At 48.3% G+C, this 15,236-nt stretch overlaps 1 protein-coding gene across 15 annotated transcripts in view; it reads left to right on the forward strand.

The window, feature by feature from the left end:
• ADGRL3 (adhesion G protein-coupled receptor L3) overlaps positions 1–12,846 on the forward strand; it is a 509,872-nt gene extending 497,026 nt beyond the window's left edge. For 6 of the 15 annotated variants that reach the window (XM_032186430.1, XM_032186435.1, XM_032186431.1 and 3 more), the window contains 2 exons: positions 1,507–1,524; positions 3,758–4,986. In XM_032186430.1, the coding sequence (XP_032042321.1) occupies positions 1,507–1,524; positions 3,758–4,557 (818 nt within the window). In that variant the 3' untranslated portion in view covers positions 4,558–4,986. Of the gene's footprint in view, positions 1–1,506; positions 1,559–3,757; positions 4,987–12,136 lie in introns of those variants that run through there. The other 9 variants (XM_032186436.1, XM_032186439.1, XM_032186437.1 and 6 more) reach the window with 4 other exon arrangements.
• The last annotated feature ends 2,390 nt before the right edge of the window (positions 12,847–15,236 follow it).

Below are 15,236 nucleotides of genomic sequence, written 5' to 3' on the forward strand. Positions count from 1 at the left end.
CTGCAAGTTAATTAATGATCAAAGAAAGCGGTACAGCTATTGCTTTGCAAACTGGTTGTTGTCCTGGGACCAAGCATGCCATTAGATAGTGTGAATATTAGCAGATCCCGCAGGGGAAACGAAGGTTAGCAAAAGCAGTTTGGGCTCTTTGGGATTAAAAACCCTGCAGCTTCGGCTAGGACTGGTGTGCAGTGAGGGCTCGCTAGCTCACGTCACTCTACTAACTCATCCCATGTCACCAAGACTATGATTTTTGTGCACCTTCATCTGCCACTTCTGGTGCTGCCCATGGACAGAGGCAGGACACTGTAGAGAGGGTAAACCTGGGGTCTTACCTCTTCTGTCCATGCCACCCCCTCCCCAGTTACAGGCATTAAAATACCCTCTCTGTTCAAGCCGAAGCTGCCACATCTGTGTTAGAGTCTCAGCAGGAGCATTGAAAAGAGGCTGGGGATGAGAACCCAAAAGGCCAAAGCCTGCTTACTGGTGGCAAAAGCAATTCCTTCAGTGGGACAGAGCGTAGAAGAAGGAGGAGGTGGTAGGTGAGGAGCCTGGCACCCCGCAGCACGTGCACAGCGCCTGCTGCCATTTGCAGCTGATGGATGTACGCTCGCTCGGTCTCTTGGATGCCTAAGTGTCTCCGAATGGCCTAACCACTTCCAGGAGTGATAATTTTAAGAGAAGAAGGAAGTCACGTAACGAGCTCTGCTTAAATCACAGCGTGCCACAGACCAGAGCAAAGTGGGAAGCTAACAGTTAAACAATGGCTCTTCATCTTCATCTCTGGCTCTCTCTTTTTTTTTTTTTTTAATCCTTCCTTCTCGATAGCTTCATTTAGAGATGCCATTATTCGATCTACTATTTCTCTCACCTTTGTTTGCAAAGTCCATGTAGCTTTCCATGCGTTTTGGTTATAAAAGAACCGAAAAAAAAAAAAAAAAGCTTCCTTGCAAAAGTTTGTAACGTGCCAGCAGCCCCATGATGAGCAAAGTCGTACTCTTACAAAGCACTGTTGCAAAGGATGGACAGCAAAACATTTTAGCAAGGAAATGGATTTCAGTTTCAACTGCCAGGGGTTATTATAACTAACAGTAAGTAAAGCCATTCGTTTTAAGACTTTGGAAATGACACTGACAGTGCCTGTCTTTTCAAGCATGACTGTTGCGAGCTTTAGACTTTTCTTAAAATTTCCAGGGATTATTTCTTGATTTGTGTTGCACGCTGGACATTTATAATGGCATTGGAAAAAAAGTTTTAAATGTGATTATTTTTTTTAATGAAATGTAGCCTATTGATATTGCGCGTAAAATAATTTTCTGTCTAAAATGTCAATATTTTTAACCTGAAATAAACCATGTAACAAATTCATGTATTCTGGGCAGTGAAAATTATTTCCGTTAACTCTCTTCTGCATATCATCAACTTGCTTTTTACTCATGTTTCTCCTACTGTCGCTGTAAGCTTACTTGTTGTTTTTTCTTTCCTTTTCTTCATGCTGTCGTTTAGAGCCCTACAGAGAGACAAGTATGGGAGTAAAGCTAAACATTGCATATCAAATGTAATTTTTTTTAGTTCACTTTTATTGCATCACATATAGATGATGTAGTTAATAAAGGAAATTCATCTCACAGTTTTGAAATCGGAAGAATCTAGAGCTTATGAATATACATATGTATATGTACGTGTGTGCGTGTGTATGTGTGTGGGTATATATATGTATGTGCACATACATATATATAGAGAGAGATAAGACTAGATGGTGCCTTCTTTGTTTATTTCCCGTTTTTGTGGTATCATTTACCCAGCCTAGTTTTTCATTTAGCCGTGCGTACAATTCCTTTGAACTTCACCTTTTAATTTGCAAGGTCGTGGCATTTTTATACGGCGTGTTTCATCCCTGACCCCGCTCTGTTTTTACGTGCAATGCCTCCGTTTTATTTCCCCGCTGACCCCCCCAGCCTCCAGCTCTATGCATTGGCAGCAGAAGCGGCACTCGGTGCCTCAATGCATACAGTGCCCAGCCATCAGACGATCACTGTTCCCATCGCATACAGTCCTCCCCTAAAACGCTCACCCCTCATCTCTCCCTAAACATCATGGCTCGCTGGGGGAGCTTCCAACGTGAAAATAAGTGGCTTTGCTCTATGTCTGTGATGGCTAGCTAACATTTTTTTTTGCGTAGTTCCCTTGTTTTCTGGAAACACGGGACACAGCAGCACGCTCTAAGCTTCAGAAACCTAAACTCGGACACATTTGGGGCATTTCACTCAAAAGAGAACAAAATCCTGCAGTAGCATTTTCCAGCCGTTGACATACACAACTACTGCATCGCAGATATAGACTAAACCCTGTATTTTCAGAAGGTACCCATGCCATGTACCAAGCATGGTGTGAGCAACCATTAACCCTAAATTGTTGGCTAAAGGCTCCTCTAATCAGCCGCTGCTTGCTGGGAGTTGCTTGTGATTTTCTTGGCAACGCCCGAAACCCTTAGCTGAAAGGTAGATACACGATTTCATGCACTCCTCGCTCTGGGAATGCCAATAATCCAAAAAAAGAAAGCAGGGCAGCTTAAACTGCCAGTGGCCCGAGTTTCTCCTCCCTTGCCCACTCGTCCCACGTTGCTTTCAAAGCATTTCTCCACCATCCCCTGCAGCGTGAGGGAGGCAGGAGTCAACCCCAGACTTCTGCTGGCAGTGTTGACGCAGGCAATTAGTGGGACAGAAGCGACCAGGCCCATTTGTTGCTAAAATCCAAAGGGCTCATCTGTGGCTGTCTGTGCATTAAATGCTCCTCATGCAAGCCAGGCAGCTGAATTTCACTGGGCTGCATTGTCCCACAGAGCAGGCAAGGCAGGAAGGTAGCGAGCCAGGCCTAGGGGCATCCCCAAGACCCTGTCACTCTGTGCAGGTCCCCCCGAGCCTGCCGTACCATGGCAGTGACGGTAGTTTATCTTCATTAAGCCCTCTGCTTTCACTGGGAAAGTAAAATAGAAGCTACTTCTAAAGGTTCTGTGAGACCCGGCAGCAGCTGTCTGCAGCACTGATTACATTAGCAATGCCACCTGCCCAGTATCAACTAAGTTATTTTGGCCACAGCCTTGGAGCAGGAGAGGTAGGGCATTTAGCCTTATTCCCAAAAAGCTTCAGACAGGAAGCGCTCCGCGCCCCTGTCTTGCATGTCCGCACAAGCTAATCACCAAATCTTGCCTTTAGGGCCTATGCCTTTCCTCTGACGTGGAGAGAGGATTTATTTTTCACCTTCAAAGCAAGTAAGGATGCAGTCCTAAGTGAAGCCTGGGTAATGATTAGCCTTGTGCTGTGAATACATTTCCTCAGCTAGGGTGAATTGCCACAGAGCGTGGAGCAAGGGCTGTTTGGACCAGCTCAGGCTCACGTATCCCTCAGCCCCCCCAAGACATTCAGAGCAAAGCCCCGAGCCTCTGGCAGCAGCCGTGCACCGTAGCCACGTAGGAGATGCTGGTGAGGAGAGGTTATTCCTTCCCACCAGCTCTTGCTGCATCAAGTTAAAACTCTTGGCAGCACTTTCCCAATTTTCGGTGGCCAGACCTTAAGTCGGCGAGGCGGAGCCGTGCCCTCTCGTTTTGGCCAAGGCGCTTCTCGCTGCTGAGCCTGGCCCGCCAGTTGCCTTCCCCCAGCAGCGTGGCAGCCTAGGAAAGGGGGTTTTGAGTGTGCACATCCCGCGTGAGTGTCCTCCTGTTTGTACAAGTCACCCTCTCTTGTGTAATGTTTTTCAGAGGGGCTTCTGAACAATGCCAGGGATACAAGTGTCACGGATACTCTACCACTGAATGGTAATCACGGCAACAGCTACAGCATCGCCAGCGGCGAGTACCTCAGCAACTGCGTGCAAATCCTTGACCGCGGGTACAACCACACCGAGAACGCCCTCGAGAAAAAGATCCTGAAGGAACTCACCTCCAACTACATCCCTTCCTACCTGAACAACCACGAGCGCTCCAGCGAGCAGAGCCGCAACCTGATGAACAAACTCGTCAACAGCGTGGGCGGCGGGAGCGAGGACGACGCCATCGTGCTGGACGACGCCACCTCCTTCACCCACGAGGAGAGCCTGGGCCTGGAGCTCATCCACGAGGAGTCGGACGCCCCGCTGCTGCCCCCCCGGGTGTACTCGGCAGACAACCACCAGCCCCACCTCTACAGCCGGCGGCGCATCCCGCAAGACAACAGCGAGAGCTTTTTCCCTTTGCTGACCAACGAGCACACGGACGACCTCCAGTCGCCCAACAGGGATTCTCTCTACACCAGCATGCCCACGCTGGCCGGCATGCCCATGACAGAGAGCGTCACCGCCAGCACCCAGACCGACCCCCCGCCAGCCAAAAGCGGTGATGCCGACGATGTTTACTACAAAAGCATGCCCAACCTAGGCTCCAGAAACCACGTCCATCAGCTACACACGTACTACCAGCTAGGTCGAGGCAGCAGCGACGGTTTTATAGTCCCGCCAAACAAAGAGGGAACTCCCCCGGACGGCAATGCAAAAGGACCCGCTCACTTGGTCACTAGTCTATAGAAGATTAAGCAAAAATTAAGCAAACAGACAACAAACAGCCCCTCCGTAACACTCGGTTTACTGTTCTGAGTTAATACAAGCAGTGGTAATATTGTGTGTACTCCTAAATCTTCATGCTGTTCTAAACAAAATGAAACTCTTGGACTTTTTTTACTGGAATTTTTAGGCCAGCCCGGAAAAAACAAAAAAAAAAAAAACAAAAACAAAAACAAACAAACAAAAAAAAAACAAACAGGAACTGCTGCCCCCCCTCTTCCTCCCCATCCTTCCTCCCTTCAGACAGACTTCATTATGTTAATGAAAGAGATAGGACAGATAACGGCACACTTCGTGGCCTTCTCAAGTTATGCTGTGTTTGTTTAAACAATCCTTGATGCTGTGTTGCTCTTAATACCGAAGACCCGGTTTAAGAAAAAAAAAAAAAAAAAAGGCAAAGAAAAAAAAAAAAAGGCCAAAAATGTGCATTTGAAACTAGTAAAGATGACGCATCTAGGTGGGAGTGCTGCACAAAACAAACGAGCTAGCAAAGCTGTTTATTACAAATCCAGATCACGTAATGGGTTTTGGTCACTCACAGCTGGGTTTGACCGCAGCACCCTTTGCTGCCGGAGCAAACCAAACAAAAATTAAATGAGACGGAAGGGAATCCTAGAATTATATGCTAAACGCATATTTTACGTTTTGCTGTATTAACTGATGATAAAAAACTAATGGCAGAAAAAAAAAGAGAATCGAACAATTTCTATGTAATGTACAGATACTAGCATTGCACATATAGTCTGCTTTCTGTTCCTCCAGAACTTGCGTCCCTGTTAATGTAGTGGAAAAAAAAAAATAAGAACTTTTCTGTTGTGCTGGTCTTGTAAGTTTGTCTACCAGTAGGAGCAAGGTTTTTCATAACTCCTATTTTTCTTTTCTTTCCTTTTGCCTCTTCCCCTGCCCCTCCCATCCCGGTAAAAAGTCTCACTGGGCAAAAAAATAAAAAATAAAAAAATACAAACACCACTTTCTAAGGACCATTTTTAGTAACGCGATAACAGTTTCTTTCCAGCCAAGGGAGCCTTTTATTTCCTTGCTGTGTCTCTCTCTTCGGCCGGCGTATTGCCGGCAGACCTTTTGCAGAATAGAGCAGGGCAAACTTGATGTTTACAGTGCACAACCGATCGTAACAATAATCCTGCGAAGCATCTTTGGCAAGCAGCCCCTCACCCAGGCCATAGGCTCGCATCGAGAAGCCAAGAGGTTTTTGTAGTCGTAGCGGGGCTTCTGCATGAGACGGCGACTTCCCCGTAGGAGCTGAAGGGCCTTCACGGCTCTGCCCGGCCCCCAGTTTAGGCACTTGTACTGCAGTGGTTACGAAGAAAACTGATGGATGCGTAGTGATCTAAAAAGTACTTTTTGCAGTGATTTTTAAAGAAAAAGAAGTCTTCTGTTCGTTATTTCGCCTAACAGGAAAGTTATTTATTTGACAGGATTTTAAGTAACATAGGCTTTCCAGAGGTAAATTAGCAGCACAGAGAATAATTTCTTTTTTTTTTTTTTTTTCTTTCCGCTTTTTTTTTTTTTTTAATTTATGATCATTTTGTATGGTCTCAGCAGTTGAATGACCTCATTACTAATATTTGTTGTAAAAGTGAAGCTTGTTTGCCAACCAATAAACAACTGATCACAATTTAGAAGACACTGTATGTATGTACTGTACGGTTAATCGCTCTTCTCTGCTGTTCCTCCCTCCACTGCTGCCTCCAGTACGTTTCCTCTCCTGTAAGGCATGGGTGAGCAATGCCAAAGAAGGGAAGCCGAGCTGAGCAATTTAAGCACAAGCGTTACGCGGCTGCGGCTGACGAGAGACATCAGGCTAGCCAGACTTGTTTAGGGGCGAGAACAAAGCTGGCCCACGTTTCTCGCAGGTTACTCCAGGTCTGTTTTGTGCCTACTGTATATACCAGACGGTGACGTGCAGATGATTCGAGTATAGTGTTTCATGTGTCGTACTTTTTTAATCATTGTAATTTCCTTTTTCTTTTTTTTTTTTTTTTTAATTTTTTATTTTTTAATTTTGATTCTTCTGAGATTAAAAACTGCTGGTAGCATGTCAAAGAGTAAAAACAAGTCCCCGTTAGGCCTCCTCAGTCTTTGTTTGCTGTCTCTTTATTTTCTTGCTCCGGGCGTTCCCCACAGAAGGCGCCATCGCCACCGCCAGCCACGTTGCCCTAGAGACCCCATCAGCCTTCCCATCCCATGGCCAAGGGCCCAGCCTGCCTTTGTATCCCCCAGGAGCAATCAGGTCTGTGCAAGGGTCTGTTTGGGGCCACCTGAGATGTTCCTGCAGCCAGCTGCTCACGCCAAAATGCCACGGGGCGGCAGTGAGGTCTATTCCTGACCAAGCTCTGCCTCCCAATGGGGTCTAGATTTTAGCGTTTCCCATCCTGACCTTGGGAATCCCCTGGTGTCGTAGTGTAAGAGTTGATGGACAGCCAGGTTGTGCCTCCCTGTTCGGTTTTACTTTTCGTGCCAGCAGGGACTGAGCTGGGAGGCGTGTGGCAGAGCCGTGCGTGCCATGTGAAGCGAGCGGTGCAGACCCTGTGGCCGTGCCCATCTGAGGCTGCAAAGCCTCGAAACACTTGACACACCTGTATTTCAGAAAAAGTTAAAAGGGCCCCTTTGTATCAGTCTCTTCTGCCCGCTAGTATGAGTCTCCAAAATTCAGGTTTCCAGGTGGGATTCACGTCATGCAGAGGGTGAGCTCCACTGTAGCAAATATTGCCACAATAAAATGGGAGGGGGGTGATCGGTGCAGTGTGGCTGAAACTATGCAAGAACAACCCAGTGATGGATTTGCTATGGGGTGACTCGTGTCCTGCCGAATATCTTTGTGGTTCTTTGGTTCTCCTCCCCCGTGTTTTTGATTTATCGCTGAACAGGCTTTTTTCCCCCCCTTTTCCATCCCTTCTCTCTTCAGCGTCTCCCCTCCGGCCTCCTTGCCTATTAGCGCTTTGATTGCAAAAACTGCTGCTTATTTTCAAGCTGATTATTTCCGTTCCCAGGCTGATCTGGCACCACAGGGTTCGCTGTTGGTGCTTCTTAGAGATTTGGTAACAGCTGAATCGCAAAACAGGGGAAATAGACATCATTAATTACATTAAGCCAAAAATGTTTTAAAACTGTTGTTTGGTTCGGGGAGGGTGGGGAGCAGGATGGGGAGTATTTTCATCATTTTTTTCCCCTGTCAAAGCAGTCTCTTGTCATGTTAGATAGTTGATTATGGGCATGGTGAAGGTTTCTGCTCTTTGATCAATGGCTCAGTGGATGCAGGCGTTGTGTGGCTGGGATCATAGCAGTGTCGTCCGTGCAGACTGCAGCACATGAAGCTCAGCTCAAGCCCTTGGAGCCTAAACTCAGAGCGTGAGGGAGGCATTTATTCTAAGAAATGCTTCTAAGGCATTTCTTCATGGTGGGCAAAGGTGGAGAGACACGAGAGAACAGCACATGGCACACACGACAGCCTGCTGAAGTAGCTGTTACGGTATTATAGCCGTACCTACGCTCGGGGCATGCAACTTGCCCAGCTGGGTTGAAGTGTTTAGCCAGCCCTGTACAGGAGGGATCTGCTTTTTTAGAGCTTTGTTAAAAGAAAGGGAGGCAAAAAAATGCATGTAGAGATAGAATATTAAAACTTCATCATTCAGCTGTGGTAAGCATCCCATTTTCAATGAAAAACAGAGTAAAGGCAAAAAGGCAGTGCTTGGTCCTACAAAGCCATCCACCTGGTACATAGGCTGCGCTTTTTGGAAACATGGGACCACCTCTTGGAGATGCTGGTTGCTGGGCATGTACAGAGTGAGACTTTCCAGTGTCAGTCTGTAGCTTGTGGCATCCTTCCTTCATAAAGCCTTGCATGCCAGTGGGAAAGGGGAAGGGAGAAGCTCAAGGCTGTGAGGTGAGCACTGAGCCACACTTTGTGCATCGCATGCTCCTGGAAAGCCTCTTGGGATGTTTTGCAGGTGGTGAATCCCTTTTCCCCCTGCTTTTTCTAATCTGCACAAACCCAGGGTTACTTTCCCAGTGCGTTCCCATCACAGAGCGCCCCGTAGCTACCTGATGCACAAGCTTGCTGGACTATCGCGACGTTTCCCACCGCTCAAGGACACTTCGGCTCTGATGGGCACTGCTTCTGCAGGAACCACAGGAGACGAGCTGCATAAGACTGTAAAGATCTCCCTAAAACATGCGAAGAAGAGATGCAACAGGAAACACACACCAAGACAGACTACAAGACTATGTAGGCTGGAAGTAGGGGGGGATCATCACAGCTTTGGCGACACCGTGTAGGCAATGCTGTTTACCACAGCGCTGCTCCTTTCCTCCTGTTGATTGCATTTAGCTCCCTGAAATCTGTGTTTGCTAACCAGCCTGCTCCCTTCCTCCTTGCCCCCAGACGACGAGCAGCAAGGTGCTCCCGAGGGATGGGACAGAGGGAGGTGCTGAGCCATGGGAGGTCTTTGTGTTTGGCTACCCGTGTCCCTGTTGCTTCCATCCTGCTTCCCCACTGGGGCTCTTCTCTGGCTGGCCAGCCTCTCTGCCATACAACCCCACATGCTCTTGATCTTACGAGGTTATAAAGAGTACGGTACCCTGCAGACTTGCCTGGATAACAGGAATAAAAGGGTAGCTCATCTTATAAAAAGTTCTCTCAGGAAAGCCGAAGAGCACTAGCTTGGTCATCTGTCACACCCTGATCTCCTCCTTACACTTAAAAAGAGAAGTTCTTTATTTTTAGCTACCTGCTGCATGCAGCTAGACTCTATGCAAATTTTATTTAATGAATATTTCAGGGTTTAAATAGTCTGTGCTCATGAACACTACCACAGAAGTGTCATGTCGTCGCAGGTTCTCTGGTAACGCAGCCGGGAACATCCGAAGGAATGAAGCTGAAACCAGATAAAATCAGCGATTAATGCTGCCGGGGAAGGCAGCAGTGGCCGCATTATCCGTGGGCATCCTTGGCAGGGACACGAGCAGAGGCTACAGATGAGGAAATAGCAGAGGCTGTAGAAATAGCAGAGGCTATTTCTACATCAGCTATTGCTGACTTCTGCTGCTGGGTGTTGGCAGGACAGCAGCAGGGGGCTCATTGCTGGCTTGGAGGGGAGCTGGAGGAGCACCCGAAGGGGTACCCGCAGGAGGGCAGCAAGCCCTGGGGACACGTGGGTGTCTTCCCAGTTCAGGAGAGGTGATCTGTGCAATGCTGAGATGTTGAGACTAGTCAGGACAGCCACAGCTTGGAAATCTTACTTTTGCACACCAGAATAGCTTGCTACAGGTGGTTACTGCTCGTCATGTCTGGTTCTCCAGGTGGTGATAGTCTTCTCCCACACAATGCCAACAAAAAAAACTCAGCTTCTAACTAATTGCTGTCTTTTTTATTTCCTCCTCCCTTGCTTCTTTCCTTATGTTTCTACTCCTTAAATACTCTGTACACATGTAAAAACCCAAACTAAAACCTCAATAATAAAAAAATATATATATTGGTAAACCCAGAGCAGTTATTATGTGCTGGAAGCAAATGCTTGATATTCTCACAGTGCTGCTTAAACCCCCAAACAACAACTCCAGTGCACAAGCCGAGCTGCACGACCGACTCAGCTGGTGTGAGGGGAGAGCTGCCAGCAGCTTGCGGCCTCATGTTGCCTGGGGCCCGAATCCCAGACCTTTAAAAGGGATATTATGCCCAAAGACAAGAAGCATCCGCATTTTAATAGGCAAAAAGTCCCATTCTGGTGACAAGAGTGAATATAGCGAGAACCTACAGGTGTCTTTTCCTTTATTTCTTTTTTATTTCCTTTATTTTATTTTATTTTTGGCCTCAACGCGTTGAATATTTATGGCTTCCCCTTGGTGCCACGCGTGCCATCACTCACACTGGCTCCCCGTGACCGGAGGGGCAGCACACGCACCTCTGTGGTGCAGCAAAGCAGTGGTGCTTTGCCCTGAACTCCACGCACACAGATGACCCGGTGTCTTTGGCTGCCACTTGTAATCAGCTGCATGTACCCTTACGGCTTTAGAAAGGTTATTTCCAGCAGCAGGATGCTCCGTGGGTAAATTATGGCTATAATAAAGCTGTTTGCAACCTGTCTTCTCCCACTTCCCTCTCAGGCAGCTCACGCAGAGCTTAGTTCAGGTCCTTGTGGCAGGAAAGCTCCGTGCTCGAAGCACAACCAAGCTCCTGTGCTTCAAAGGTTTGGTGTCCCACCTTGGAGGCACAAGCCTCCAGTAACCTCTGCTGATAAATGTTTTCGGGGGGGGTGAGTGGTCAACAGACTCGTTAGCCGGGCTGATTTTATGGGAGATAAAAGGGGGATTGAGGGCATGGCACTCAGGGAGCAGCACCACCCAGGTACACTGGGTGGCCAGGTGGAGCTGCAGCATTTCCAGCACAGCATGGCTGGGAACAGCAGGCTTATGTCTTGCAGCTGTCAGGCACCTGCACCAGCTCGCCCCTAGCCTCTTCTCTTTAAAAAATGAAAGTTTTATGGTTCACAGCCTTGTGAACCTTGCTGCTTTGGTGCAGGTGCCTTCATGGCCTTGCAGGCGCCTGTACTCTGCCTTTCGACAGCCTCCACCTGAGCAGGTTCCTCCTTCTTGCTTGTGTTGCTGCCATTCGTACGTACGGATAAAAGGATAGCATGGCATTACAGAGTGCTTCATATTCAATAGGTGGGATTTTCTAGTTTCTCCCCACGGTTACAATACGCACGCAGGCATTTTTAGCTGCTGGCAGTTTGCGCCACGATGCAAAGCAGCCCACCGAGCTAGCAGCAGCGTAAACGAGAGGAGAAAGGGCATCCCACTGCTAGGGAAAAAAAAAAGAGATGAGCAATGAGAAATGAAGAAATTCCCTTCTCTTCCAAAAACCCCGAAAGAGCAGTAAAAATAGTCACATTGAGGGATAAGCCTGAGCACTTTCTGGTGGTATTTCCAATGGCACTGTGCAGATCTGCTGCAACGGGGATGTTCTGGCCCTCGGGTGGGTGGGAGATGGGGTGAAATGATTTATGCTTAAGAAACAGCTCAGGGACAGCATTAATCCTTCTTGGATGTGTCTGGTCTTTATTAACCACTCCCTGAATGTTATTATGAGAGTGTCTGCGTGTGTCCACTCCACCTCAAATAGCACAGATGTATCTGATATTAAAACAAAAACGTTTACTCTGCAGTTATCCCTACCGATTAAAAAGGGTGTGGACGGGGAACCCATGAGAAATGCTGTTTGTTCAGGCAAGTCCCGCTGGGTTGGTGCAAGCTCAGGGTTGCAGCTCAGCTCCGGGTTCCCCTTGCTGGAGCAGGGCCACCCCCAGGGAGCAGCGGGCACCTTGTTGTGGCCCTTCCTCCACTGAGCAGTGTCCCGTAAATATTGAGGGAAGCCTCGCCGCCTTTTGGTTGGGTCAAAATGCTCTTCAAAAGTAGCAGGTGGCTGCATCGGGGAGGTCTGCATCCAGCTGGCCACCTGGCTGGCTGTGGAGCGTGGCTGGGTGCTGCTCGGGGGCTTTACCAGCTCTCTCCTTGTTCTCTACAGAAAGCAGCAGGACGCCCAAGCAGGAGCCGGTCTTCAGAAGAGTGACCATGGAGGACAGTGTCATCTAGCGCCCGGGGCACCCGCAAGCCTGCCCCAGCGAGCCCGTGCTGCTGTGCTGCCTCAGCTCCTCTGTGCCTCGGTTTACCCATCCCTCAACGGGGATCACGCAGACGGGAGAGGCCCACGAACCAGTCTCCACAAACCCCTCGGCAAACACCCTCGTCCCCACGGAGAAACCAGCCCGGCTGAGATCGCTGCTGCCCTGTGCCTGGCAGTGCCCCGGGAAGCACGCTTGTTGGTTGGCCACTTCTTTTAAGCAGAATGAGCAAAAAAATAATAATAATAATCTTTTGTAGTAACAAAGGAGGCCTTTCTGCTCCAGATGTTGGCTTCTTGACTTGAAAACGCTTACAGACAGCTGAGCGTGCTTGCCCCCCCTGGTGAACCCCGCTACGTGCTCACCTACTGGGCTACATAAAGGTGACCCTGCTGCAGCTAGGGCCCTATTGTAAATACAGGGAGGGTCAAAAAGGGAAGGAAAAAAAGAAAAAAAAAGGGATGAAGAAACAGCCCTCACACCAGAGGAAGGTGAACTTGCCAGCAGAGTGCTCTCAAGCTGTCACTTGTACATAGGGACCGGCACGTATGTCTAGCAGCAGCTCTGCTCAGCAAAAGCTTCCAGGGAATGCTGCTTGGATTTCGCTGTCATGTGTAAATAGAGATTTTTTTTTTTTTTTTTTTTTGGAAAAAAAAATAAGCCTTAGTTTCTCGAAGATAACGATTCTCCATCAGCTCGGCTGTGAATGGATATATGCAACGCCACGGCGTCTGCCTGGCATTGCGGCAGGGGTCTGGCAGCCCAGGTGTGCCGCTGCGGCCGGTGCAGGAGGCACCTGAAGGACAGTGGGCAGGGGGCTCAGCAGGCATTTCTCCCTCGGTCCCGTCAGCGGGGTGAACTCTCTGGCCCGTGTCCTCCCCAGGGAGCTACGGCCTGGGCTTCTCGGTGCAGGCATGGCAGGTGGGATGGGCAGAAATCACCAGTAAGGGACGCAGACCCCATCAGCGTGGTTCCCCCGAGGCTTTTAATATTAATTACAAAAAGAAACAGAAAAAAAAAGAAAGAGAAAAGAAAAAAAGGAAAACGTACACCAAATCCTGAAGACTTGTTAGTGGTGTTGGGCCAGCTCCTCTGCACTGGTGGAAACCACAGGGGAGCTCTGGAGTTTCCCCTTCACCCTGCACAACTCAGAGCTTACTTAGTCCTTACTGACCCTGAGTCCAACAGCAGCAGAAGAAAATTACATAGCAGATGGAAAAAGGTGGCCCAGAATAACTTTCCCTAGACATAAAAGCCTCTATTTCGCCTGGCATTTTTCAGTGAAGCAGTGCCAATGTGGAAGCGTCCCCTCCCTATGAAAAGCCCGCTAGCACGGCTATCCGGTAGCTTGCTGGTAGCTATAGAAACACCTATTGCACAAATCCAGCATGGTATTTGGGGTAGAGCCCTCATTCCTGGCAGGGAAAGGCCAGGAGCTTACCAGAAGCTGCCTGGTAGTGCCAAGGGGGTTAGGCACCCACACCAGTAAGCCTCCTGCAGCTGCAGGGCTGTTGTTTTCCTCTTGCATACTTGAATACCTCCGCTGTCACCTGGCTCTGTGGGACTGTTGTTACCATCAGCACTTCACAGCTGCCCAGCAACGAGCGATTGAATGATTTATCGCTGTGGCACGCAGGAGATACCATGCTTTTGTTCACCCCTTCCTTTGCCCACATCTCCTCCAGCCCTGCACGGTGTCCCTTGGGCAAGGTGGCCGTCATCTCAAGGAGGAGACTCAGGTTGCACCCCTAATGAAGGCTGTCAGATTTTTATTTTTTTCCTTCCTGGGCTACAACAAGGGACAAAATGTGAACAACCTCCCCTGCTTTATGCTGAAAAGGTTCTGGGAACTAGACAGGGAATTTGGAAGAAAATAAAAAGCTCCAACAAGTTTGAAAGCTCATGATTTTTTTCAGTCGTAAGGGGATGGTCCTTACGGTTTCTAGAGCCTAGAAGGGCAGTGCTAAATCCTGGCCTGAGGCTGCCCAACCTTTGGGAGCTCTGGGGTGCTGCTTGGGGTGAAAGGGGGGCTGCAGTTGCAGGAAAGCAGAAATCCTCTGTTTTTTTTTTTTTTTTTTTTTTTTTTTTTTTCCCAACAGATTATTGGAAAGCAGCAATCCTCTGGATTGCTTTTTTTCTCTTTTTTTTTTTTTTCATTCAAGCCCTCACTATGAGTTTCTCTCTCCAGACAATCCTATCATCCTGCACCTTAAGCCTTTGACACGATGTCTAGAAGAGTTATTCTCGGAGCCAGTTGCGACAGCGGTCGCTGTCTCTTTCTTCAGCCCCGACGAGGCTGACACCCGGTAACTGATGGCGAGGGCTGTAGAGACCAGCCCGAGTCCCAATAAAAATGATGAATCCTGCCTACTGCCTCCAGGCCGATGGCACACAGGTTACCTCTTGCAGATCTCGGCCACCGTGAAATCGCTGGAAGAGCACCAGCGCGTTTTGCGTGGCCTTCTCCAGGGCCCTGGGATAATGCAGACAATCAGCTGCCACCGAAGGGATCCAGGAACTTAATTGGCAAAGCCAATAATTCCCATTAGCAAACCCCTCGGCCCTGTGGTTCCCCGGGGCAGAGTTTTGATTTAATCCAGCCCCAAGTCAACAGTGATTTATGTTTCACTTGCTTTACATATCTTAACTGAACTTCCTTACTCCTCAGGCATGGAATGAATCTTAATACATTGTAATTACTGTACTCCTGTCGATGAAACCATATGAAAAGCTATCACGGAGAGCATTAATAAAATGTACATTATGAAACAGAATTCGGTATTGTCTGAAATTAATAATACGCCAGACTTTTCTCATCCACGCCTGCTCGTTGCAGGCCTGCCCTTGAGGGTTTTTTTGTTAAAATGCCTCGTTTAAACCACACACATAGTTGTAGGGGGTGCAAGTTACGTGCTGTAGGGCTGCATCCCGGGGAGATGTACCGCACGAGGATTTATTAATCTGTTACGTCTTTCAGGCATTGATTTTAGTGACATTTATATA

Source organism: Aythya fuligula, chromosome 4 (genome assembly GCF_009819795.1).
Source record: "Aythya fuligula isolate bAytFul2 chromosome 4, bAytFul2.pri, whole genome shotgun sequence".
Taxonomy (NCBI): Eukaryota; Metazoa; Chordata; class Aves; order Anseriformes; family Anatidae; genus Aythya; species Aythya fuligula.